This window comes from Octopus sinensis, linkage group LG1 (genome assembly GCF_006345805.1).
Source record: "Octopus sinensis linkage group LG1, ASM634580v1, whole genome shotgun sequence".
NCBI classification, from domain to species: Eukaryota; Metazoa; Mollusca; class Cephalopoda; order Octopoda; family Octopodidae; genus Octopus; species Octopus sinensis.
The window spans coordinates 74,527,248-74,554,876 of NC_042997.1; the positions used below are offsets into that span (position 1 = coordinate 74,527,248).

The 27,629-nt window shown below is 39.3% G+C and overlaps 1 protein-coding gene across 2 annotated transcripts in view; it reads right to left on the reverse strand.

Moving 5' to 3' along the window:
- The window catches only part of LOC115213643 (dynein beta chain, ciliary-like), an 884,597-nt gene that overhangs the window by 317,339 nt on the left and 539,629 nt on the right, over positions 1-27,629 (reverse strand). For both annotated transcript variants that reach the window (XM_036501971.1, XM_036501966.1), the window contains exon 32: positions 20,371-20,581. In XM_036501971.1, coding sequence (XP_036357864.1) covers positions 20,371-20,581 — 211 coding nt within the window. The remainder of the gene's footprint in view (positions 1-20,370; positions 20,582-27,629) is intronic.

Below are 27,629 nucleotides of genomic sequence, written 5' to 3' on the forward strand. Positions count from 1 at the left end.
AAGAAGTTTTGAATGCTTGCCATGGTGAGTCTACTGCCATGAGAAAGAATCACTTGAAAACTTGGTGTTTAGGAATTTTCTTTTACATCAAGTTCAAAATTTTACGCCAGCCGTTAAACTGCCACTATGTTGCTGTCCGTCGTTAAGAAATGCCAGCCATGGTGACTCTACTATCCTCAGATTCTATCCCTTCAAACTTTGGTTTCCAATATTTTTATATTTTTATTCAGCTCGCAAGTTCGTCTGTCCCTTTTAAATGTTAGTGTTTTACTGTCTGCCTTGAAGCAGACCTTTCCGTTGTCACTGCCTGATATTTATGATTGATCTTTCAAACTACTTTCTTTCTCAACTTACTCAAGATCTTTTGTTGTTTATAAATGGGAGAGAGATAGATAAAGATAGAGAGTAAGAGAAAACGAGGGAGAGTCCGAGAGAAATGAAGAGTAAGAGAGTGGGAAAGTGAGAGAGAAAGGAAAGAGAATGTGGCGAAAAGGAACAGAAAGGAAGCAACAGAAAGTAGCAACCACAACCTCACCCGTGCGTCTCTATATTATAATTCTGAAATGCGAAAAGTTTGTTTGTTGGTTTTTGGCATTAGAACGGGTTAAAGGCCACTAGATCCCGTCAGATTGACTCCAAAATTTACAGGAACATGTAAAATGAGGTGAAGATGCGAGTGGGCTAGGTCAGAAATCCCCCAAAACGCACACTTTGACAAGTCTACTCTCATTCTTTTATGTGTCTGTCTTTCTCCATCTCTCTCTCTCTTTCTTCCCTTCCTTTCACTTTCTCTCTATAAAGTCGTTTGATAGCATCTACTATCTTTCCTCCGCCGTTTTTTGCCAGCGCTGTCACACACTCCCTCTCTCTATGTCTGTCTGCATTCATAGAGAGAATTATCATCGCCACAACCACCACACAATCAAGAGAATCTTTCTCTTAAAACAAATAATCTTTAGGTTTCAAAATATTTGATTTTTCAGTCCTCTCTTTCATATATCACCTTTTCTTCCTCGATATCTCTCTTTTCCCCCTTCCCTCCAATTTCTCTCTCTATAATGACGTTTGACACCTCCGCCATCTCTCTTTCTTCTCCAACGCGTCTCTCAATGTATTTCTGCTTGTATCTATAAAGACGAAACTTGACAGCCACAAAAGTTTAAATATTCCTACCACAGGTCTTTCCGAAAGGTGAATTATTATCTCCCACCACCACTGCACAATTATAACAGATATTATTTATCAGAAGATATGTTATTATTTTGCGTAGATACAAGATTTGCTCTGCTAAGAAATATTATACCCTTTTAAAGAATTTATTTGTATGCTCAAGGCGACTGTCGTTAACAAAAATTTGTTGGTAAATTGAAAAATTTTCCAGTTTTGAAATATTTACTTCTTAACTATTTTATTAGTTTTCTCATTGTAAACCAAATCATCTTTAGGTTTTAAAAAGTCTGCTTCCATTCTCTTATCTGCCTGTCTTCCTCCATCTCTCTCTGTTTCTTCCTTTCCCATCACTTTCTCTCTATAACGTCGCTTGACAGCGTCTACAATCTTTCCCCTGCTGCCTTCGCCAGAGCTCTCACTCTTTCTCTCGCATCCTCTCACTCTCTCTCTCTCTCTACGTCTGTCTGCATTCATAGAGAGAATTATCATTGCCACCACAACCACATGATCATGAGAACAAATATTATGAATCAGATATTTATTGGGTTAATCTGTGTGTGTGTGTTCTATACATAAATATGTATATATAATGTATATATACAAAGTGTATATATCTGTATTTATATATTATATATGTATATATATATATGTGTGTGTGTGTGTGTAATTTGTATACATTGGTATATATAATGCGTACACACACACACACATATATATAATGCGTATATATGTACATATATGTACATAATGTGTATATATGTACATATATATATATATATAATGTGTGCATTATGTGATCGGTTGAGCTGAAAATATGCACACCTATGTTAAAAGTGCTGCCGAGTTTGCATGACAACTATTTTTTTCCTCAAATGACCTCTAGGACAAAATTCCTCATCTTATAAAATGTGGCCCGAGTAGACCCAAAATTTTAGGCCAGCTGTTAAACTGCCACTATGTTGCTGTCCGTCGTTAAGAAATGCCAGCCATGGTGACTCTACTATCCTCAGACTTTATCCCTTCAAACTTTGGTTTCCAATATTTTTATTCAGCCTGCAAGTTCGTCTGTCCCTTTTAAATGTTAGTGTTTTGCTGTCTGCCTTGAAGCAGACCTTTCCGTTGTCACTACCTGATATTTATGATTGATCTTTCAAACTACTTTCTTTCTCCACTTACTCAAGATCTTTTGTTGTTTATAAATGGGAGAGAGATAGATAGAGAAAGATAGAGAGTAAGAGAAAGCGAAGGAGAGTCCGAGAGAAATAAAGAGTAAGAGAGTGGGAAAATGAGAGAAAGGAGAGAGAAACAAAGGGGGAGAATGTCGTGATAAAAAACAGAAAGGAAGCAACAGAAAGTAACAACCACAACCTCATCCGCGCGTAGAGCGGGTCACCTTAAGCTAGTCTCTATATTATATATCTGAAATGCGAAAAGTTTGTTTGTCTGGTTTTTGCCATTGAGAATGGGTTAAAGGCCACTAGATCCCGTCGGATTGACTCCGAAATTTACAGGGACATGTAAAATGAGGTGAGGATGGGAGTGGGCTAGGTTAGAAATCCCTATCTTAAAAGGTATGGTTACTAGGGCAAAAAACGCACACTTTGACAAGTCTTCTTACATTCTCTTCCTGTCTTCCTCCGTCTCTCTCTGTTTTCTCCCTTCCCATCACTTTCTCTCTATAACGACGTTTGACAGCTACTACTATCTTTCCCCTGCCACCTTCGCCAACGCTGTCACTCTCTCTCCCACCGCCCCCCCCTCTCTCTCTCTGTACGCCTGTCTGCATTCATAGAGAGTTTTATTATCGCCACCACCACCACACAATCATGAGAACAAATATTATGAATCAGATATTTATTGGGTTAATTTATATATGTGTGTGTGTGTATCTGCATCTATATATAAATATGTATATATACATTATATATACAAAGTGTATATATCTGCATTTATATATATATATGTATCCAATATGTATACAATTGTATATATAATGCGTACACACATACACACATATATACATAATGCATATATATGTACATATATATATATATATATATATATATTATGTGTACATTATGTGGTCAGTTGAGCTGAAAATTTGCACACCTATGTTAAAAGTGCTGGTGAGTTTGCATGGCAACTATTTTTTTCCTCAAATGAAAGGCGTGACCTCTAGGACAAAAGTCCTCATCTTTTAAAATGTGGCCCGATTTCACCCGAATGAAATTGGCTTATATTAACCAGACAAGTAAAACAATGAAAAACTATGCCATTTTAATGCCAAGTAAGATCGGGTATCTCTGTAGGTCTGCTACATATTTGTGAAAAGGGCAGACGTTGTCTCACAAGCAGTTATACAGGCAAAAGTGTTAGTAAATTTGCACACCTATGTTAAAAGTCTTGGCGAGTTTGCATGGCAACTTTGAGGTTGCTCAATTGAAAGGTATAGCCTCTAGGGCAAAATTCCTCATCTTTAAAGTGTGGCCTGCATAGACCCGAATGAAATCGAGTTATAATACCGAAACAAAAAAGAAAACAATGATAAACTATTTTAATCCCGAGCAAGACCGGGTTTCTCTGCTATCTATATATATAAATGAGGCTTTGGGTCAAAATTATGTGCATGTTTTGCTATGTCAGAGGTTGGCGGCCACACTAGTGGTCAGATCGAGCTGAAAATTGACACAGGCATAGAAGGCGTGATGAGGCAGAGTTGAGTTGGTTAAAACTCACCATCTGGAAAGATGTGGTTGCTATGGTGAGAAGATTCAAGGGGGCTCTAAGCCCCTCCAGATTGGCGCGATTGGCATCTAATCCTATCTATAAAATGAAGGTGAACGTAGACACAAATTGGATTTTTATGTAAAAAGGGGTCTAAATAGGGCTGGAAGGAGATTCAAATTTACAGGAGGGGTAACTTGAGGGGGGAAATTGATTGGGAGACGTTTTGTGGCACCACAGTGGTTGCTTTGGTGTGAAAACTGGAATTTTATTGATTGGGGGGGGACACTTGGTTGTCTAGATTGGACACCTTTTGCCTAATTTCTATCAAATTTTCAACATGGTAAAGTGGAAGCGCATTTGTAATTTAAACACGGAAATCTAATTTTTTATAAATGGCAGAGAGATAGATAGAGAAAGATAAAGAGTAAGAGAAAGCGAGGGAAAGTCTGAGAGAAAGGAAGAGTTAGAGAGTGGGAAAATGAGAAAGGATAGAGAAACAAAGAGGGAGAATGTGGCGATAAGAAACAGAAAGGAAGCAATAGAAAGTAACAACCACAACCTCACCCACGTGTAGAGCAGGTCACGTTAAGCTAGTCTATATATATATAAAACAAAGGATGTCTGCATGTGTAATATTTATGTATTTCTATAGTTTTCAATTGATTCCCACCATACTTTACACACACAATGCAAGAAAATGACTGCAAAAACAAAACCTTTGACTTCTGCAGTTTTCATCTGATTCTCTCTCGCCCTATTTATTTATCTTTTCTCTACTTTTCTTCAATCTCAACATCTGTCACTGTTCCTCTCTTTAATTTCATGTCTGTTTCTTTCACTCACTCACTCTCCCTCTCTCTCAAACTGACACACAATATCTTCTTTTGACTACAAATTGACTTCCATGTTTTTCAAATAGTCTTGCATTGAAATCTGTGTCATTACCGTTTCTGTGTACTCCCAATGAAAAATAAATTGGTTACTTTTTTTTTATCCAGTATTTAAATTCAGTTTTGCCTAAAAATTGACTTCCATCAATATCTTTGTCTTCGCTCTCCTTTTCCAACAGATTCTCTCCCTTTGGCTTCTGCAGTTTTCATCCAATTCTCTCCTTCTCTCAATGTTTATTTATCACTTCTCTTTCCTTCTCTCCACTCTGACCATCTGTCACGGTTCCTCTCTTTATTTCTATGTCTGTTTCTTTCACTCATTTTCTCTCTCTCTCTTTCTCTCTTTAATTGACACAAAATAACTTCTGTATAAAAATTGTCTTCCATTTATTTTACATAGTCTTGCATTTAAATAAGTCATTATGTTAAATTCTCACTGAAAAATAACTTGGTTATTTCTCATTTTCATTCACCCACTGTGTCTAAATTGAGTTTTGCCATATGTGCCTAAATATTGACATCTGTGTCTTCAGTGTGATTTTCCAAGCAATTCTCTCCATCTCTCACTGTTTTTTTTATCTCTTCACTTTCATTTTCTCCACTCTCAACAACTGTCACTGTTCCTCCCTTTAATTCTATGTGTTTCTTTCTCTCATACTTCCTCTCTCTCTCACTCTTTCCTTCTTTCCTACCTTCTTTCTTTCCTTCCTTCCTTCTTTCTTTCTCCCTCCCACTTTCTTTTCTCCTTTCCTTTCTTTCTCCCTCTCTCTTTCTCTCTGAGCGTGATCATTGCCAGGGACACAGATTGGTTCCCATGCTGGTGGCATGTAAAAAGTACCATTCAAGCGTGATCATTGCCAGCGTTGCCTTACCAGCACATGTGCCACTGGCATGTAAAAAACAACGTTTGAGTGTCGTCATTGCCAGTGCCGCTAGACTGGCTCCCGTGCAGGTAGCACGTAAAAAACACCTTTTGAGCATGGTCATTGCCAGAACTGCCTGACTGGCCCTTGTGCCAGTGGCACATAAAAGCACCCACAACACTCTCAGAGTAGTTGGCATTAGGAAGGGCATCCAGCTGTAGAAACTCTGCCAGATCAGATTGCACCTGGTGCAGCCTTCTGACTCACCAGTCCTCAGTCAAACAATCCAACCCATGCCAGCATGGAAAGCAGACATTAAGCGACAATGATGATGATGTTTGACTAAAGGCGGTGCTCTAGCATGGCCACAGTCAAATGACTGAAACAAGTAAAAGACTAAAAACTGTACCATTTTAGTCCCAAGCAATGCTGGGTATCTCTGCTAGTATATTAATAAAAAATATTTTAACTAGAAAAGCACTCGGAGAGTGCAGACCTCTGCCAAGCAGCTCATTTCCACCCATATATACAATGTCATTATCATGATGGTTACCTTGACAGTCACATTCACCACCACAACCAGTATAACCACTGCAATACCACCATCCTCAGCATCACACATCACACCGCTTCTGTTGCCATTGTAACCACTGATACTATTTTATCCTCCTCCCATACTTATCTCGACCATCATCATCATCAACACTGTCTCTGCTTTCACTACAATCACCATCAAAATTACACTCACCACAATCACCGTCAAAACTACAATCACCACAATCAGTTTCTTTACACAGTTGAAAATCCATTATCCAATACTCATGGGACCGAGATTGCTGCAGACATTTGATTTTTCTAATTTCGGAGTTCTTTATAAATTTTTTTTTTAAATTGCATCTACAAAACAGAACAGTTTGAGGATAGAAACACAATAGCTTATAGACATATTCTGAATGTAGCTCTATATAAATCTTTAATAATTTTTTATACTTAAGACCATCAGAAATGTTAAGATATCAGCCTCTACCCACGTTGTCATGCTTTGATTAATAGCTTACAGCATAGATTAAATTAATTAGATAAGTTTCGGCCATAGTTGACTCAGGCCATGTCTAATTTAATAGCACTACCTGGAAGAGATACACAGTCAGTTCTGAGGAACAGTAACCCAATCAAGCAGAGGATTATTGTTTTCAGAGACATATCTGGGTGTGGGTGGTTTATCTGGTATTTGTTAGGGGTAATCATCTAGGGATCATTTGAATGCCATGAAGTCACTTTCCTCCTTTATGTGTGTCTGGCATGATGTTGAAGAGAGCAAGGTCAATTGAGGTGAAATAGTTCTATCATAGTGTTGTGATATGACATGAACATTTCTGTAGTGGATGGATGGCAAAGGGGCCAAGCCTCAGATGAATTTTAAAGATGGGCAATGTTGATGGAATATTTTCCACATCATGCAGATGATATAGAGCTCACAGTGGTGGTGGAGGGAGCAAAGCCTGAGCTTTTTGAGTTGATCCCAATAGTCAAGGCTTGTCATGTCATCCTCCGCAGACCTCTGCCAAGCAGTTCATTTTAAGATAGATACACAAGTAAAATTACTGATAGAGAAAGGAAAATAAACTTTGGAATCAGCAACACCACCATAGGTTACGTGGAAACTATGAACGTGTTTTCAAGGGAGATAATCAAAGAATGTAACGTAATACTTCATGTAAAGTAGATATAACAAATGAAAAATCCTTCATGAATCCATAAAAATTCCTGAATCACTACTAACATTTCATCATCTGTTCCTTGTGTTATTACCAACTTTTCTTACAAGTTTCATCAAATACTGTTCACAACTTTTTGAGTAATTTTTCACACAGACAGACAGACGGACAAACCAACACTGATGAAAACATAACCTCCTTCATTGATAGAGGTAACTATTCTCAGTGCATTTTCAACTTCTATTTTTCCCATATTTTCACCTGTGTGGAATAAAATAACTTAGTTTTTCTCTCTCTCTCTCTCTCTCTCTCTCTGTATATATATATATATATATATATATATATATATATATATGTATATATACACTTTATTAATAAATCTGTGAAGACATCACAAAAACTGTTACTCTTTCCCATTCATCAGATAGTCTGACGAACGGGAACGTGAAACTTTGAGTAACAGTTTTCATGATGTCTTTACAGCATTATTAATAAAGCATGATACTCTACCTCTGGTAGTATTCGAGTACTATTTTTTTCCACCTTGTTTCACATTTATGTGCTTACTGTTCGTGACCCACCTCTCTGTATCACTATGTGTCTCTCCCTCTCTCTCGGCAGTCACTCTGTCTGTGTCTATCTCTCCCTCTCTTTCGATTACCACTCGCCTCGCCAAGACTCCCTACTTCTTACTTCCCCCACCACCAATCTATATAAACTAGCGCATGCATGATGACACTCCTATTCGATTTCGATACCTTGGCTTTAAAATACAAATCCCAGAGGATGCAAAATTTCAGATAAGAGACTAACCTTTCAACTTGTTACCTACCTTCCATTATATTTCTGTGCATATCATCATAAACCCTTATTATTATTTTCTCTCTTTTTTGTGTTATTCTGTCTATTTCAGCACCATGCCATCATGTAAATATAGTTCTATAGTTTTGTCTTACTGTTGATGTCAAAGATAACCTTAGCTCACGCATTTCCTTAATCTGCAACATATTCTCTCACTCATCTATGAAGTTTATCTATTTACTATTATCAACTTCAGCTGTCTCATTAATTAACTATGCCACTCAATCCCAAAACCATTCCTCCTGCATGTCGTGACCCCCACCCTCTCTGCTCACTATGTGTCTATCTATCTATCTATCTGTCTATCTATCTGCCTTCACCCTGTCTGTCTGTCTCTCTTAATTCCTAGCACTCGCCCGTGTTTGCTAGTTCACAGTTCACCCACCCTTCCACCCACCTCCACCTGTACCGGATGTCCCTATTTTGTCATCCTTTGGTTGTCTCCCATGAACACTTCTAAAGGCCTTACGCCATCCCCACCCCTACTATATAAGGTAGTGATCATACAGTGCAAAATATGATAGTATAGTGTACGCAGGTTCAACATAAGACTATTGTTTGCTTATGAATTCTGCCAAATGTGAGCTCTCTTTTCAGGTACATGACGCCACTGCCCCTTATCCCAGGGTCTCTAAGGACCATACCTCCCACACCCTCAGAGTTGGCACTCTCAACGTCAGCACACTGAAAGGTAGGTCTGGTGAGATTGTCGAGATGCTTGAACAGAGATGTGTCAATATGTGCTGCATCCAAGAAGTAAGGTGGAGAGGAGGTTCTGCTAGGTTCCTCACAGGCAAAGAACACAGGTACAAGATTTTCTGGGCAGGGAACACTGAAGAGGTTGTGGGTGTGGGTATACTTCTTGTGGAAAAATGGGTAGATGAGGTAATTGAGGTAGTCAGGGTATGCGACAGAATACGACAGATTAGATTAGTGCTCCATCATGGGTTAGCAACCATTATCTCGGCCTATGCCCCTCAGCCAGGGCTACCCGATAGACAGAAAGATTGATTCTATGACACTCTCTTGCAGACTACCAGATTGACGAATGACAGGGACCTTCTCTTTGTGGCTGGTGACTTCAATGGACATGTTGGACAACATGTCGGGGGCTTCCATGGCATACATGGAGGCTATGGTTTTGGCTCTCGCAATGAGGAGGGAACCAGGCTGCTGGAGTTCTGTGACGCAAATGATCTTATGGTTTGCAATACTAACTTCAGAAAACCTGCCAGTCACCTAGTCACCTACTGCTCTGGCAGGCACACTAGTCAGATCGACTACATCCTCACCAGAAAAAGGAAAAGATGGCTGCTTATAAATGCCAAAACCTTCCCAGGTGAAGAATGTACCCCACAACATAGACTGGTAGTTAGTGACTTCAGGATCAGGGCTAAATGAATGCCCAGACGATGACCAGCAAAAAGAAGAATGGACAGAGATTTAGAGACATATTACTCAAAGCCTTTGATGAAATAGAAGTGGATATAGTTTCACATGGTGTAGAAGACAACTGGAGGTTCCTATGGGACAACCTGCTAAGGGCCACTGACCAGATCTGTGGATGGTGCAAAGTCCTCTCTCGACCCAAAATAACGTGGTGGTGGAAGAATGTTGTTGACAGGGCTATTTGACAAAAGAAACAGGCTCGGAAGGACTGGAAGAACGGTGGTAGCAGGGAAATGTATCAGACTGCCAAAAGAGAAGCTAGGAGACAGGTCTATTTAGCCAGACGGGAAGCAGATAAGAAAAAATTTGCCAATGTTCTGCACCGTGAGGACCAAAGACTTGAGATATTTCATGTTGCCAGACAGTGTGTGAGAGAGAATCGTGATGTGGTAGGAGAGAAATGTGTTCGCATGGATGATAGTTCACTTGTGCTAAATGAGGATGCAAAGAGAGAGGTTTGGAGACGCCACTATGAAAAGTTGTTGAATAAAGAAAATGAATGGGAGAAAGAGAGTCTGCTGAATGTCGACCCAACAGAGGGACCAGCTATCCGAGTTGACAGTACCTTGGTAGATAAGGCAATTAGAAGTATGAAGACAGGGAAAGCCCCCGGCCCATCAGGAATTACTGCAGAGATGCTCAAATTAAATATTTAAATGTTTATATACTTGTGTGTTTTTAATACAAATATTATCTCAAACTTTATATTGATTTATTAATGTCAAAGAAAGAACACATATATAGTGAATATTCTATTGGATAATAGGTCATGCTCCTCTAGTTTTCCGCTAGTATTGCCTCCATTCAAATTATATATATATATACATGTCTCTTTGCAGCTGTGTTTGTCTACTACTTCACAACCAGTGTTGGTGTGATTACCTTCCTTCGTAAAAGAGAGTATACCTTTCTCTGGCAGGGGAAAGGCATAGATGAATTCAGAGAGTATGGTGTCAGCTTCGCAATGAAGAACTCTGCTGAAGTTGGTAGAACTCAGCAGCAATGGTTCAGAGTGGATACTCTCACTTCGACTGCACACTTCTGATGGGCCTGTCAATCTTATCAGTGTCTATGCTCCAACTCTCTATTTCTCACAAGATGCTAAAGATAAGTTCTACAATCAGCTCTCTAGGAAAATACAGGCGATCTCAAATGGAGGACAGCTGGTGCTATTTTGTGACTTCGACACCAAAGTGGGAGCCGATCATGACTCCTGGCCAGGGTGTCTGGGTCAGTATGGGGTTGTGGCAACATGAATAAAAATGGGCAATGGCTGCTTGAGCTCTGCATGCTCCATGGAATATGTGTCACAAATACCTACTTCCAGACCAAAGCTCAACAGGGGGTCACCTGAGATCACCTTCGCTCAGGGGACTAGCAACCAGCTAGATTTTCACAAGATTATCACAAGATGTAACCACCTGAGGAATGTCCTCCTGACACAGTCTTTTCAGAGTGCTGACACAGACCTTTCCTTGGTTTGTTGCAATCTCAAACTCCAACCAAAAACGATGCTCAGTGCAAAGCCTCCAGGCAAGCAGCATATCAAGACACTGGAAGACACTCTCCTTGCAGAAGGCAATGTTCAGCAGAGATGGGACTCTCTCAGGGACATCATCTATAGCACTGCACTGAAGGCCTTTGAGAGGAGGAGGAAAATACACAAGACTGGTTTGAGGTGAGTGTGAAATAGCTCAATACCTCATGAAGGAGAAGCGTGCTGCCCTGCTGAAGCACAAACACCAACCCACCAGGGCAATGCTGTAAGCTTTGAGATCAACAAGGAACATGTGAGATAGTGTGCAAATAACTACTGGTTATAACTTTGTGTAGATATGCAACTTTTGTTTGATATGGGCAACATTCATGGAATGTATAAGGACATCAAGAGAGTCATTGGCCCAAGCCTGAGCAAGATAGCTCCACTCAAATCCAGAACAAAGGAAGTTATCAAGGGCAAAAGAGAGCAGCTGGAGAGATGAGTGGAATATTATTCTGAACTCTATGCCAAGGAAAACAACATCTCGAACTGTGTGCTAGATACCATAGAACACCTACCTGTCATGGAGGAACTGGAACTGCTGAAGAACTGAGCAGAGCTATCGATGGCTTGCATATTAAAAAAACACCAGGTTTGGATGGCATCCTACCAGAGATCTTCAGATGTGCAAGGAGAGTTCTACTTAGCCACATACTGAAACTACTGTGTCAATGCTGGGAGAAGGGATCAGTCTCAAAAGACATGAAAGACTACAACATTGTCACCCTATATAAAAACAAAGGGGACAAAAGTGACTATAATAATTATCAAGGCATCTTGCTGTTAAGCATTGTCAGGAAGGTCTTTGCCTGCATGGTCCTAAACAGACTGCAGAAAATCCCTGAAAGGGTGTACCCTGAATCTCAGAGTGGTTTCAGTTCAGAATGCTCCACCAATGACATGGTCTTCTCTCTTCAGGAGAAGTGCTGAGATTAAAGGTGACCATACTTTATCACCTTCATTGACCTCACAAAGACAGTATGTTCAAAATCCTTGCCAAGATTGGCTGTCCTCCAAGACTCCTCAAGTTTGTCCAGTCATTTCACACAGACACAAAGACATCATTCAATTTGATGGCTCTTCTTCGGAAGCATTCAACATACATAGCAGCATGAAGCAGGGCTGTGTGCTTGCTCCTACTCTGTTTGGCATCTTCTTTGCAGTCATGCAGAAACATGCATTTGGGACATCAACTGATGGTGTTTACCTTCACATCAGATCCGACAGAAAACTGTTTAGTCTGTTGAGGTTAAAAGCAAAATCTTGGGTGCACCAGGTACTCATCAGAGAAATGCTGTTTGTGGATGATGCAGCACTGACAGTGCACTCTGAGGAGTAAATGCAGCACCTCACAGACAAACTTTCAAAGGCTTGTCAGGAATTCAGCCTGACTATGAGTATGAAGAAGACCAAAGCACTGGGCCAAAGTGCCAAGCATCCCACCACCATCACCATCAACAACTACAAGCTGACTGGAGGTAGTCCATGAATTCACCTACCTTGGCTCTACCATTGCTAATGATCTCTCCCTGGACCCTGAGATCAACAGATGAATCAGATAAGCATCCTCCACATTTACCAGGCACACAAAGAGAGTCTGTGAAAGCAAAAAAGTGGTTGCAAACACCAAGATTGCTGTCTATAAGGTGCATGTCCTTAGTACACTAATTTACAGCAGTGAGACATGAAACCTCCACTCTAGACAGGAGTGGCATCTCAACGTCTTCCACCTTAGTAATTTGAGATAAATCTTGGATATCAAGTGGACTGACTACATTACCATCACTGAAGTCCTCAACATACTCAAGATTCTCAATATACTCACTCTACTCCAGCAGTGTTGTCTGTACTGGCTCAGTCATGTACATTGCATGCTGGATGGGAGGATCCCAAAAGACTTCCTGCATGGGAGGTCTTTTGAGATCCACAAGAGCATGAGGATGACCTCATCTTTGTTTTAAGGACATCTGTAAGAGGGATATGAAGTTGCATGATCTGGCCATCCTGAGATGGGAGGAGGTTGCAAATGATCACCCACACTGGAGACAAATACTGCAAAAGGGGATGAAGCGAGCAGAAGAAAAACAGGAACTCACCACCAAAGAAATACACACTCAACAAAAAACTAGCAGTGCCAGCAGAGAGCTCCTTCAAATGCAGTCACTGTATACTTCACTGCCACTCCCATGTGGGCCTGTATAACCACAAAAGTTGCTATACCACCATCAACAATTGACACAATTTCTTTGGGTGCAGAGCCATGGCCTCTAGAGACTGCCAGATGTCGACTACTACTACTACTACTACTACTACTACTACTACTACTACTACTACTACTACTACTGCTACTACTACTTATATATCAGGGGTGTGCTAGGTGTGTACTGCGCCCATTGAAAATGGCAAATTCATAAATATTAACCTTACTCATTAATTTAATTCCAAATCATAATGGAAAACTTTTGTTATACCCCCTGTTTGAAATTTGGTGGCAGGTGCCCTGAAATAACACTGCACACCTCACAGCACATTGCATCATAATATAGTACCAAGCATATCGTAGAATAATAGGAGAATGACAAAAAATTAATGGTGAAGGGTGTGTAACACCTTTGACAACATGGTCACATGTTCGTGGCAAGAATTTTCTTTGAAAAATTTTATCCTGTATTAGATGTAAATATATCATCATCATCATCATCATCATCATCATCGTTTAGCGTCCACTTTCCATGCTAGCATGGGTTGGACGGTTCAACTGGGGTCTGGGAAGCCAGAAGGCTGCACCATGAGTGTAGTGGGTGCTTTTTATGTTCCACCGGCACAGGTGCCAGACGAGGCTGGCAACGGCACGACCGGATGATGCTTTTTACATGCCACTGGCACGAGGCCAGTCGAGGCAGCGTTGGCAACGGCCACATTCAGATGGTTCTCTTACGTACCACCGGCACTGGTATCACAGCTGCAATTTCCATTGATGTTGATCGATTTCAATTTTGATTTTGGATTTTGGATTTTCACTTGCCTCAACAGGTCTTCACAAGTAGAGTTTTGTGTCCCTAGAAGGAAAGGTATGTATAAGTAGACTGGCTACACCCCATGTAGAGGCCATGAGTTATGGTCTCATTTGTCCTGCCAGGTCTTCTCACACACAGCATACTTCCAAAGGTCTCGGTCTCTAGTCATTTCCTCGGTGAGACCTAAAGTTCGAAGGTCGTGCTTCACCATCTCGTCCCAGGTTTTCCTGGGTCTGCCTCTTCCACAGGTTCCCTCAACCGCTAGGGTGTGGCACTTTTTCACACAACTATCTTCCTCCATTCTCGCCACATGACCATACCAGCACAAACGTCTCTCTTGCACACCACAACTGATGCTTCTTAGGTCCAACTTTTCTCTCAAGGTACTTACACTCTGTCGAGTATGAACACTGATATTACACATCCATCAGTGCATACTGGCTTCATTTCTTGCGAACTTATGCATATCCTCAGCAGTCACGGCTCATGTTTCACTGCCATGTAGCATGGCTGTTCGTACACATGCGTCATACAGTCTGCCTTTTACTCTGAGTGAGAGGCCTTTTGTCACCAGCAGAGGTAAGAGCTCTCTGAACTTTGCCCAAGCTATTCTTACTCTAGCAGTTACACTTTCAGCACACCCACCCCTGCTACTGACTTGGTCACCTAGGTAACAGAAGCTATCAAGTATTTCTAGTTTTTCTACCTGGAATGTGGCAGAAGTTGGTCTCAGAGCATTTTCAGTGTTTATTGTTCCTGAGCATCTGCCACATACAAAAACTATCTTCCTAGTTAGCCTTCCTTTGACATTGCTGCACCTCTTATGTGTCCTAGCTTACACTGGGTGCATCTTATAGAGTTTCTACCTACGCTTTTCTACAGATTGAGCAGAGCCATCTACCTGAAGGCGTTTGTGATTTGTCTACCTTCCTACTTATTAGGACTTTGGTTTTAGCTAGATTGACTCTAAGGCCCTTCGATTCTAATCTTTGTTTCCACACCTGAAACTTCTCCTCCAGTTCTGATAGTGACTCAGCAATTAGAGCAAGGTTATCAGCATAGGGGAGCTCCCAAGGGCATCCTGTCTTGAATTCCTCCGTTATTGCCTGGAGGACTATGATAAATAGGAGGGGGCTGAGGACTGAGCCTTGGTGGACCCCTACCTCTACACGGAATTCTTCACTCTACTCGTTGCCAACCCTCACCTTACTAGCAGCGTCCCTGTACATGGCTCGCACAGCTCTAACTAACCATTCATGTATCCCTAGTTTCCTCATTGACCACCAGATAAGGGATCAGGGGACCCTGTCGAAGGCTTTCTTCATGTCAATGAATGCCATGCACAGGGGCTTATCCTAGACTAGGTATTTCTCCTGCAGCTGCCTTACCAGGAATATAGCATCAGTGGTAATTTTCCCTGGCACGAACCCAAACTGCATCTCATGTAAACTAACTCTCTCTCTAATTAGTTGGGCTATGACCCTCTCCGTAACCTTCATTACCTGATCCAACAGTTTGATACCTTTGTAATTATTTGTATCTAGGGCGTCACCCTTACCTTTGTAGCAGTTGACTATTATGCTGCTACACCAGTCATTGGGTATGACTCCTTCGTGTATCACCTGATTAACTATACGGGTGACTAGGCTATAGCCGACACTACCAGATATTTTGAGCATCTCTGCAGTGATTCCTGATGGGCCTGGGGCTTTCCCTGTCTTCATGCTTATAATTGCCTTAACTACCAAGGAACTGTCAACTCGGATAGTTGGTCCCTCTGTTGGGTCGACATTCGGCAGACTCTCTTTCTCCCATTCATTTTCTTTATTCAGCAACTTTTCATTGTGTCGTCTCCAAACCTCTCTCTTTGCATCTTCATTTAGCGCAAGTGAACCATCATCCATGCGAACACATTTCTCTCCTACCACATCACGATTCTCTCTCACACACTGTCTGGCAACATGAAATATCTCAAGTCTTTGGTCCTCACGGTGCAGAACATTGGCAAATTTTTTCTTATCTGCTTCCCGTCTGGCTAAATAGACCTGTCTCCTAGCTTCTCTTTTGGCAGTCTGATACATTTCCCTGCTACCACCATTCTTCCAGTCCTTCCAAGCCTGTCTCTTTTCTCTAATAGCCCTGTCTACAACATTGTTCCACCACCACCTTATTTTGGGTCGAGAGAGGACTTTGCACCAGCCACAGATCTGGTCAGTGGCTCTCAGCAGGTTGTTCCTTAGAAACCTCCAGTTGTCTTCTACCTCATGTGAAGCTCTATCCCCTTCTACTTCGTCAAAGGCTTCAAGTAATATGTCCCTAAATCTCTGTCCATTCGCAGGATCTTTAAGCTTCCAGATCCTTCTTCTACATGTTGGTCGTCTTCTGGTCATCCTCTTAGTCCTGATCCTAAAGTCACTAACTCCCAGTCTACATATATATATATATATATATATATATATATATATATATACAAGATAAGGGCAGAAGAAAAATTCTAATGCCAGATACGCCAAAAACAAAAAATTGTCGATAACCATTAAATTTATGCGTCTCGAAACAAACCGATAGAAATCTCTAAAACATTCGTTATTACCGTATTGGTCCAATTTTCTTATCTGCTTCCCGTCTGGCTAAATAGACCTGTCTCCTAGCTTCTGTTTTGGCAGTCTGATACAATTCCCTGCTACCACCATTCTTCCAGTCCTTCCAAGCCTGTCTCTTTTCTCTAATAGCCCTGTCTACAACATTGTTCCACCACCACCATTAGAATTTTTCTTCTGCCCTTATCTTGTAAATTATGTATAAATTTTACCTTTAAAGGCATTTTTTGATATGCTGGCCATTGATAAAATTTTTTTCCTGAAAAAATTTTTATCCTATATCAATTATATATATATATAATATATATATATATATATATATATTATATATATATATAGTGTATAACTTATGATTGTTATCTTATCATATACTGTCCACTTTTGTTCTCTACACCAGCTGCCTATCACTTGAAACTTATAAACTTATAAACTCAGATCTCTGAATCATATTTATATACTGAAATTTTGTTCCAACTTTTGAGAATACTAACAGTGTGGAAGCCATAGGAATGCAAAAAAACTAAAGTTGAACAAGTTGTTTAAGGATATTTCTTTAACAAATAAAAACAAATATATGAGTCTTATGATTCATAGCACAAATGAACTGATTCCCCATACCAGGTGGAAGGTCTTCTTTGTTAACAATTCTTCTATAAATCCTGAAAACAGGAATCATCAAGCCTCCTTCAATGAATTTAGGTCTTGGAAAAACCCTTTCCTAGCAGCAATCTGGATAACTTCGAGAAGGATTTAATTAGTTTAATAAGGAATACAAAGTTTAAACCTAGGAACCATGTGCTCAACCCCTCACCTGACAAAAATTTACAACTTGATTAGAAAACATAAGAAGTACAATAGAATTCTTGTTCACACAGATAAAACTGGAAACCTATATAGTGTACCACTGGATACCAGAAACTTAAGCTCAAACAGCTACAAAATGGTATCAGATCCTGTTCTAAAAGAAATTAACCAACAGATTTGTGATTTAGTTTTTAATCTCAGTCTGAAGGATGACTGAAACATTTGAGCCCAGACCACCCCACATTAACCATAAAGATAATTTTGTTGCAAACCCTTCTCTTCACCTCGCTTACCCCTAAGTTAGAATAAGTAAAAGTCCTTCATTCTAAGATTCTGTTAAACCTCTGATCTAACAGAATGAAGGTTATGCAATGGTTTAAATTCTTATCCCATAAGAATAGATATAAATTCATTCAAGTTCATATAAACTATTATTATTGGTTTGAAATTTTGACACAAGGCCAGCAATTTTGGAGTATGGGGTAAGTTGATTACATCAACCCTAGTACTCAACTGCTACTTATTTTATTGATTCCAAAAGGATGAAAGGCAAAGTCGACCTCAACAGAACTTTGAACTCAGAATGTAAAAACAAATGCAAGACCAGTATTATTCAAGCATTTCACCTATTCTGCTTAATAAAGCTCTAATTTTCACCCTTAAAAATCCCAACTTCACTAGAAAATATGTGGATATAATTCTTGCAGCCCACTGAACTGTTATTAAGTTTGATGTAAAACTATGGGCCCATAAAGATACTCCCAATTACTTTGACATCCTAATGGGGTCTAGTGACTTGGACCAGGTGATTGACCTTATGGGATGTTGCATACTCCATTGTCTCCATGATCTCTTCCCCTGTATTTCCAATGGTCTACATAGAGATGACACTCTATTTGTGGTCCAGTGATGTAATATGAGGGAAATCAAGAAATATATATAAAGCCTTAAAACTGCTGATTTCCTGGATGTCACATAAGATTTCCAAAATGACTCCTTCCATCCCTATCACAAACTATGTGAGGACCTAAACCCCTCTGTTCTTAAATCTATCATAATCAGTGTTTCCAGTAGAATTTCCTCACTATCAGCCAATAAAGAAATATTCAATCAATATACTGAACAGTGCACTAAATTGAGCTAGTTATAAGAACCCAATTAGGTACAGTAGCGGGAAATAAATATTCGTACATGTCAAAATTCTTTATTTATTTAATTTCTAATGAAAATAAATGGGATATACCAATACTATATTTGCATACACATGCATAAACTAAGAATATGCAAGAGAAACTAATAAATCATAGTAACTAAGGAATTTATATTCAATTACAAATATTTAGGGGTGAAAAAAATATTTGTTCAGAACATAGATAACTGATAATTCTGATTTAATACTTCATAGCATAACCATTATTCATTTCCACTTCAACTAATCTCTTCTCAATGACTCGCATGTTTCTTTAGGAATTTTTTCTCCTTCTTCTTGACAAATTTTCTTTAAATCTGTAATGCATGTTGGGGTTTTTAAATGAATTTTAATTTTCAAATAACGCCACAAATTTTCAGTGGAGTACCTACTTGTATTTTGAAGTTTTTGGCTAACGAGGATGTATTTAAATAAAATCGAAATTACTATAACCATGCATTATTTGAGTCTGGATATAAAGACAGGATTTATGAAAGTAGTATGATCCGCTGGATATGTAATGTCAGTATGCACACACGACAGAGTGTAAGTACCCTGAGAGAAATGTTGGCCATAAGAAACATCAGATGTGGTGTGCAAGAGAGACGATTGCGCTGGTATGGTCATGTGCTGCGTATGGATGCAGAGAGCTGTGTGAAGAAGTGTCACACCCTAACAATGGAAGGAACCTGTGGAAGAGGGAGACCCAAGAAGACATGGGATGAGGTGGTGAAGCATGACCTTTGAATGTTGGGACTCACAGAGGCAATGATGAAAGACTGAGACCTCTGGAGATATGCTGTGACTGAGAAGACCTGGCAAGTAAAGTGAGATCACAGCCGTAGCCAACACCAGTGTTGCATAACTAGCCCACTTAGAAAAGTACCTTTGGAGCATCAGGCAACATACTGTACTTGAGGAGACCTATTGAGTCAAGTAAATCAAAATCAAAATCAAATGGAAATTGTAGTTGTGGCCAATGCCAGTGCCGCCTGTCTGACTCCCATGCTGATGGCATGCAATAAGCCCCATTCATGCATGTGCCACCTGACTAGTTCCATTCATGCCAATGCTGCCTGACTGGCCCCTATGCCAGTGGCACGTAAAAAGCACCCACTGCACTCTAGGAATGGTTGGCTTTAGGAAAGGCATCCAGCTGTAGAAATATTGCCAGATCAGATTGGAGCCTGGTGCAGCCTCCTGGCTTTCCAGTCCCCAGTCAAACCATCCAACCTATGCCTGCATGGAAAACAGATGTTAAATAATGATGATGATGATGATATATTGTTTAACTTCTTGAAAATTATAGTATACTTACAAACAGACACATTAACTTGTATGTAAAATGACATATACATAAATGAAGCTTGCTGTCCCCACATATGTAAATACATGCATATGCATTTATAAATACATACATATGCATATATTGAAGGGAGCAGTGAAAGAGAGTAATTTTATTATATATCAGTAAAGTGATAAAAAAAATGACTAAAGAATATAAATTAAAATGAAATGTATGCTTAACAGAGATTCATTTACCATCTTTCCATTCTCGTGTTGCTGGGTTGATGACACCAAAGAGTTCATCATTCGTTACTGCTTTTGGATCTAAATCTATGGCTATTGGTTTTAACTGCTGATTGCGATTTGTCTGCAGCAGACTATTCCAGACTTTACTTTTGCCAGTCCCAGGTTTCCCAATAATAAATACAGAATGCCTGACATCAAATAGTTCTTGAAGTTGAACCACCTGCAATTGGATATTTTTCTTGTTTTAATTTAAAAGCAAAATCATAATAGTAAAACTATCATCAAATTAAACCTTATTCCTCTCTTTAACATTGTATATCTGTTTTTTGGTGCACGCAGTTCTTTATACTGGCATCTCTTGTGTAGTCATAATTGTTTCAAAAACTACCAGTCTATCTGCCTCTTCACATAGTTAGTATAAAAACAGAAAAACATAGATTTCACATGTAGTTCATAATTTAATTGTATTCAACTGTTACATTCAGATTTAAAACAATGTTAACCCAAATCATAGAGAACAGTAATCAGTAAACTGTTACTGATTTAATTACAAGACAGAAAGAAAAAACACTGAGAAGGAAAAAGAGAAGAGAAAACCCTAAATATATTGATAAAACACACACAGATACACATGCATATAAATTATATAAGTACATCTATTTAGCTATCTATATATATATACATCATCATCATCATCATCATTTAACATCTGCTTTCCATGTTGGCATGGATTGGACAGCTTGACATGGAGCTGGCTAGCAGGGAGCTATCCAGACTCCAGCTGTCTATTGAGGCATGGTTTCTATGGCTGGATGCCCTTTCTAATGCTGACCACTTAAAGTGTGTTGGGTGTCATTTATGTGCCACTGGCACAGGTGTGTTTATACAACACCGGCTTGGGTGCATTAACACAGTACCAGCATGGGTGCCTTTTAAGTGGCACTGACACCTGAAAGGACAAGCTTGTACGTGTGGAAGACATTGATTTTACTTAGCTTGGTGTTTCTTATCAAGTACAGCAAATCACTATATTTCCACAGTGAGGCCCAGCATCTGAAGAGCCTTTCTCACCACTTTGTCTCATATCTTCCTGGGTTTACTCTTTCCAAAGGTACCCTCCACAATAAGAGATCAGTACTTCTTTATGCAGCTGTCCTCATCCGGACACATCACATGACCAAACCAGCACAAGCGTCTCTCTTGCACACATCTGATGCCACTTATACCCAGTTTTCCTCTTAAATAATTAACACTCTGTCATGCATACCAGTGAAGCATGCCAGCTTCATTTCTTTCAAGCCTTCACAAGTCCTCTGCAGTATAAGGCCTCCTTTCACTACCATGTAGGTGGCCTTAAACTGCAGTGTCTTCATATCTTACCAAGCTATTGTTGATTTGGATAGCTGATCGCTATCTTCATTTACATACAAGATCAAAAATAAGATCACATATGCAAAAAAGAAATGAACACACAATACAGAAGAAAAGTAATTTTTGCATCTGTGATTTATTTTTGATCTATTATGTAAATAAAGATATTTCCTTCGTTTTGCTGCTTTTCTTTCTATGTAATGAGAAGATACACTGCGGAACTGTTATCTTAATGAGTTGTGTCTATTTATCACCTGATGAGACACATCTGCACTGCCAGATGCACCTGTGAAGGCTCAATGCCAGATGTATCAAAACAACTGTTGTGATTAATAATAAATTTTCATATATTCCATCTTCTATCTTTTATTTATCATATATGTACATACACATGCATAATTAAGGATAAAATCTAATGATCTTATCAGTGGCCTTACTCTGGTATTATCTTGATCAAATACACACATGGTTGAGATGAATAATCAAATTTGCCTCATATATACATGTGGATATATGTATATATTTGTATATATATATATGAATGTATTTGTATGGGTATGTATATATATTTATATTCATGTACTTCTAGTATATTCTATTGATGAAGGTAAAGTAATTTGTATTACTAAATCAGAAATTGGATGATCTAGAATTAATCTCAAAATTTTACTAAATCTCTGTTTTCATTTGCTCGCTTTCATCCTTGTACTAATGGAGTGTAATTGAAGTGGTTTTTAGAGTTTTTTGATGTCTATATCTAGTTTGTAGGTACTGTTTCTCAGTACCCTTAATTTTAATTATATCTATAGTTATATATATATATATACACACACACATGTACTTACATACCCCTCTCTCTATATTTATATATATATATAATATATATATATATATATATATATATATATATATATATATATATATATATATATGTATATATATATATATACACACACACACACACACATATATATATATTCAATCAGTTGTTCTTAAATCTGAAAGAAGCACACTCTAAAACAATTTTTCTGAGCAGTCATATTTTATGTAGTCATTGGTTGCACCCAGTCAGAAAGTCATCACTGGTTTCACATATATTAATGCCCATAGCAATATAAGCAATCGAACAGATTTGCTGGTACATAACCTCTTTATCAAAGGGGTAAAAATACAGCCTTGGTCAGCTTGGTGGTGCAAAATTTTTTATAAGTGGAAACTCCAATGTAGGCTTCCCTGCCTGCTGACTAGTGTATGGAAAATGTACATAAACCGATACTTTTGGGATGCAACTGGAGCTGTTGAAAGGGAGGTAACTCCATTTCTCTGAGAAAAGGTTAACATTGAAAATATTTCATTTCAGGTGTTTTTTCACCTATCAAGCTGCACAAGTCTGTATTTACACCTCCATTAGTAAAGAGATTGTGAAACCAATGCTGAGTGGTTGGTATTAGGAAGGGCATCCAGCTGTAATAATCCTATCAAAACAGTCACAGAAGTCAGGTGCAGGCTTTGGCTTGGCTGGCTCTTATACCATCCTATTCATGCTAGCATGGAACACAGACGTTAAATGATGATGATTATCAATACATATATATAAAAGAGAGATTCTGTCCATTGAGCAAAATATTCTCACTGGTTGTGATAAACATGACACCATCTTCGTTCCTTGCATACCACTTATGCAGATTCCTATCCTACCGCTATGAGCATTAATAAAAGTCAGGGCCAATCACTAAAAGTTGTTGGATTGCAATTTGAAGAACACAGAAGTTTGTATATGAAATCCATCTTTTTTCTACTTCAATTATTACATATTTTCCTCTTATATAATACACACATACAGTACACTTAAACCTAAATCTGGCAGATAGGACACAGCATTTGCAATTTCATTGGACTTTTACTTACTGTTGCCTTGCCTTCCATTCCTGTAATATAGCATCGGAATTTCAACGCTAATATTGACAGGACACATCATTTATAATTTCATTTCACTATTACTTACTGATATTCCTAATAAAAAAAAAATGTCTGCAAAAGAAAGACCATCAAAAAACAAATGCCAAACAAATGCATGACGTGTGATGCTTTTGTTCCACTTGACCTGCAGCCTTTTCAGTGCCATTGCAGTCAACTGGATTCCGTAAAGCTATTCTTCCATATGATATACCCATTTTTCTAGCTTCTCGGCCTGAGAAACAGTAAAAGTAATTACCTGATCAACAATGGGTATCACTGCCAGTGTGTATATATATATATATATATATATATATATATATATATATGCATAAGATGAATTAAATCTGGCAGGCAGGGGAGGAGAATGTGACACGCATGAGTAAAGACAGCTGTATAAAGAAGTGCCTGTCACTGGAAGTGGATGGTACCTGAGCAAGATGGAGGCCCAGAAACACATGGGATGAAGTGGTGAGGATTGATCTCAGAATAGAGGAAAGGACAATGGACTTTGATGTCTGGTGGTATGAGGTTCTATAGAAGACACACCCACAGCAGCGAAAGTGAGTGCTAGAAGTGTTGTGCCCCATTACATTTATGAATTTGTGTTGCAAGATTCCTAATGTGAACCGTGTGTTGAAACAGATATTTCATTTCATTTCATTTCATTTGAGTTTGAGTCCATGCTCAGGCCAAGTCGAAGACTCCACCCTCAGAGTCTGGTGTGGTTGCCAGGTTGTATTCTCTGTTTAATTTTGACATGTGTAGGAGCGAATTTGAGTCAGTTTGTGCTCGTTGTGTATATCCTGGGAGATGGGGTTCATCTCTAATGGTGCTTAAGTATCTATCCAGCTGCAATTTGAATGATTCCACACTGCATCCTGATAGATTTCTGACATGTACTGGAATGGAGTTGAATAGTTGTGCTCCTCGAACCAACAGACTTGACTCTCGCAGGGTTTTTGCTGCCTGGCCAGCCTTTTTGTTGATTGGTGGTAGCTGGCAGCGTCTTCCGTGGCACAGTGAGTGGTAGGTTTTGATACCAAAGTTTGGCACCTTTTGCTCTATCATTTTCCAAATGTATATAATTCGGTATCGCTCAAATCTTCTTTCTATTGAGTACATCTTCAAGGTTTTGAGTCTTTGCCAATAGTCCAGGTCCCTCGTTTCTGAGAAGTATGAGGTAAAATTTCTCTGGAGTGATTCCATCTAAGATAGTTGGCCCTTTGTTGTTGGTGACCACAACTGAGAACAGTAGTCAATCCTCGGAAGTATCATACTGTTCCAGAGGGTTTTCATTGTTGAGGTATCTCTTGATTTGAAGGTGCGCAAGATCCACCCGCTGTACTTTCTTGCAGTAAGACAGACTGAGTCAAGGTGTTCTCTGAATTTTAGGCTGGTTCCCATGTGGATGCCTAAATCTTTCACATACTGTTTTTCCATTATTTGTTGTCCTGATGGGTTTCTGTAGTTTGTTGTATTTTCAGATCTTGATCTGTTCCGTAGCGAATTAGTTCAAACTTCTTATCATTGAACAACATGTTGTTTGTTTCCTGCCATTTATATATGGTGGTCAGGTCCTTTTGTAAGGCCTCTGTATCCACCTCGTCTTTGATTTGTCTCATGACCCTGGTGTCATCAGCAAAGGATGAGACGTTGCTGGTTGTATCTTCATCTATGTCAGAGATGAGGATGAGAAACAGGATTGGGCCGAGTACTGTACCCTGAGGAACACTGCTGGTCACAGGTGATGGTGTTGAATGGGTTCCATTCACAGTGACTGTTTGAGTTCTATTTGTAAGGAACTCATGTATCCATGTACCAACTTTTCCTCCTACTCCTAGCTTTCGAAGTTTGTGACCCAGGATGCCATGATCTACCTTGTCAAATGCCTTGGCAAAGTCGAGGTAAATAACATCTGTGTTGTATCCATTCTCTAGATTTTCTAGGATTTGGTCATGGTGTGCCAGTAGTTGGGAAAGACATGATCTACCTAACCTGAATCCATGCTGGTTGTAATTCATCAGATTGTTGGATTCCAGGAACTCAACCAGTTTTCCACGAACTATTCTTTCGAAGACCTTGATAATGTGTGATGTCAGTGAGATTGGTCGGTAGTTCTTTGGTTTTGATTTGCTGTCCTCTTTATGTATTGGAGTTATGTGTGCTTCTTTATATGTATTTGGTATTTTGCCATTCTCCATATCATGTAAAGGGGTTTCAACAATTGTACCTTGCAGTTTTTAAGTATCATGGCATTGAAACCGTCAGGCCCCGCAGCCGAGTGCATGGAGAGCTTGTCTATGGCTCTTTCTATGTCTTCTGGGTTGAAATCAATGTCGGATAGGGTAGGTTTAGTATGGTCGATATCCTCGAAGAATTTTCCTGGGTCATGGATCTTCATGGTTTTAGATGGCTCACTGAAGACACTTTCATACTGTTGACCCAACATTTCTGCCATTTCAATAGGGTTATTCACTACATCCCCATTTTGTCTCTGGAGAGGTCCTATTGTTGACTTGGTATTCGAGTATTTCTTTGCAAAACTGTAGAAACATTTTGGATTTTTCTTGATGTTTTCTATGGCTCTCTTTTCTGCATTGTTACGTTCTTCATCATAGTGTTGTTTTAGATCGTCTTCTAATCTGTATATTTGGTCAAGGACTTTCTGTAATTCATGTTTTGATGTCAGCTTAAATGTTTTGTTTCTTAGTCTTGACCTGTTGCGCATCAGGATCTTTCGCTCCCGTGGTACAGGTTTTTTTGTGGATTTGGTTTTCTTAAGAGGAATATTTTTTGCACATATTTCTTCGATCTTGTTTAAGAATTTCTTGTGTTTATCTGGCCCAGTAAGGTAGAGATCCCAGTCAATGGTTTGTAACTGGTTGTTAATAGTTTCCCAATTTGCCTGGTGATAATCATACCTGCATAGCTTTGGCATGTCCTTTTGTTTAAGAGTTGTGGCATCGGGCTCATTACCGATGTGTAAATGCATTTCAATAATATTGTAGTCTGAAAGGATTGTTGGGGTTGAGTGAAGGTCAAATAGCGTGTCCTCGTTGTTGGTGAAAACCAAGTCGATCGTATTATTATTTCTTGTTGTTTCTGTCATCATTTGTTTGAGGTATAATTTCTCTGTGACTTCCAACAGTTTGGCTGCCTGTATTTGTTCAGCTTTTGTCCCCAGTTTTAGTATGTGTCCATGTGGCCAGATGATGTTAGGGAAGTTGAAGTCACCAAGGAGGATAATGTCTGGCATTGGACTCGCCATATTTCCCAGAATTTGTTGGAGCTTTGTCAGTGGCTCAGTGAAGGATAATGTTGGGCTGTTTGGCGGTCTGTACATTATTGTTACAACTGTATTAAGTTGGATGATTTTTATGCACAGCAGGTTGCAGTAGGCATTTGATTCATTGACAAGTTCTATGCATGCATAGGTATCACGGATATACATGATAACACCCCCATGGGATTTGCCTTGTCTATCACATCTGAAGATGTTGAATCTATTGATTGTGATTTCGCTGTTGCGGATGTTTTCGTTGAGATGACTTTCAGTAATTCCAATTATTTTGGAGTTGTTTTCTGTTGCTAATTCTTCCAAGAAAGGGACTTTACACTGTTTTGTTTTCGGATAAAGACCCTGGATATTTGCTGTTATTATGCTTGTTGTACCGGATACATCTGCCCTATTGTTGGCAAGACTGTTGTAGTTGCTGGGACTGTGCTGACTGGATATTCGGTCTACTGGGCTGTCTGTATTTGTTGTATGTGCCCTGTAAGTCCAGGTGTCAGCCTTTGTATCAATGTTGCCTGGTTTTCCTGAGTCATCTCTATGGAGTACAGCTGTTGTTGTAGTTGGTAGATTATGCCTAAAAAACTGCTTTCATTCATTACTATATCGAGTTTGGGTTTGTTACAGCTGATGTATGCAATTGAGT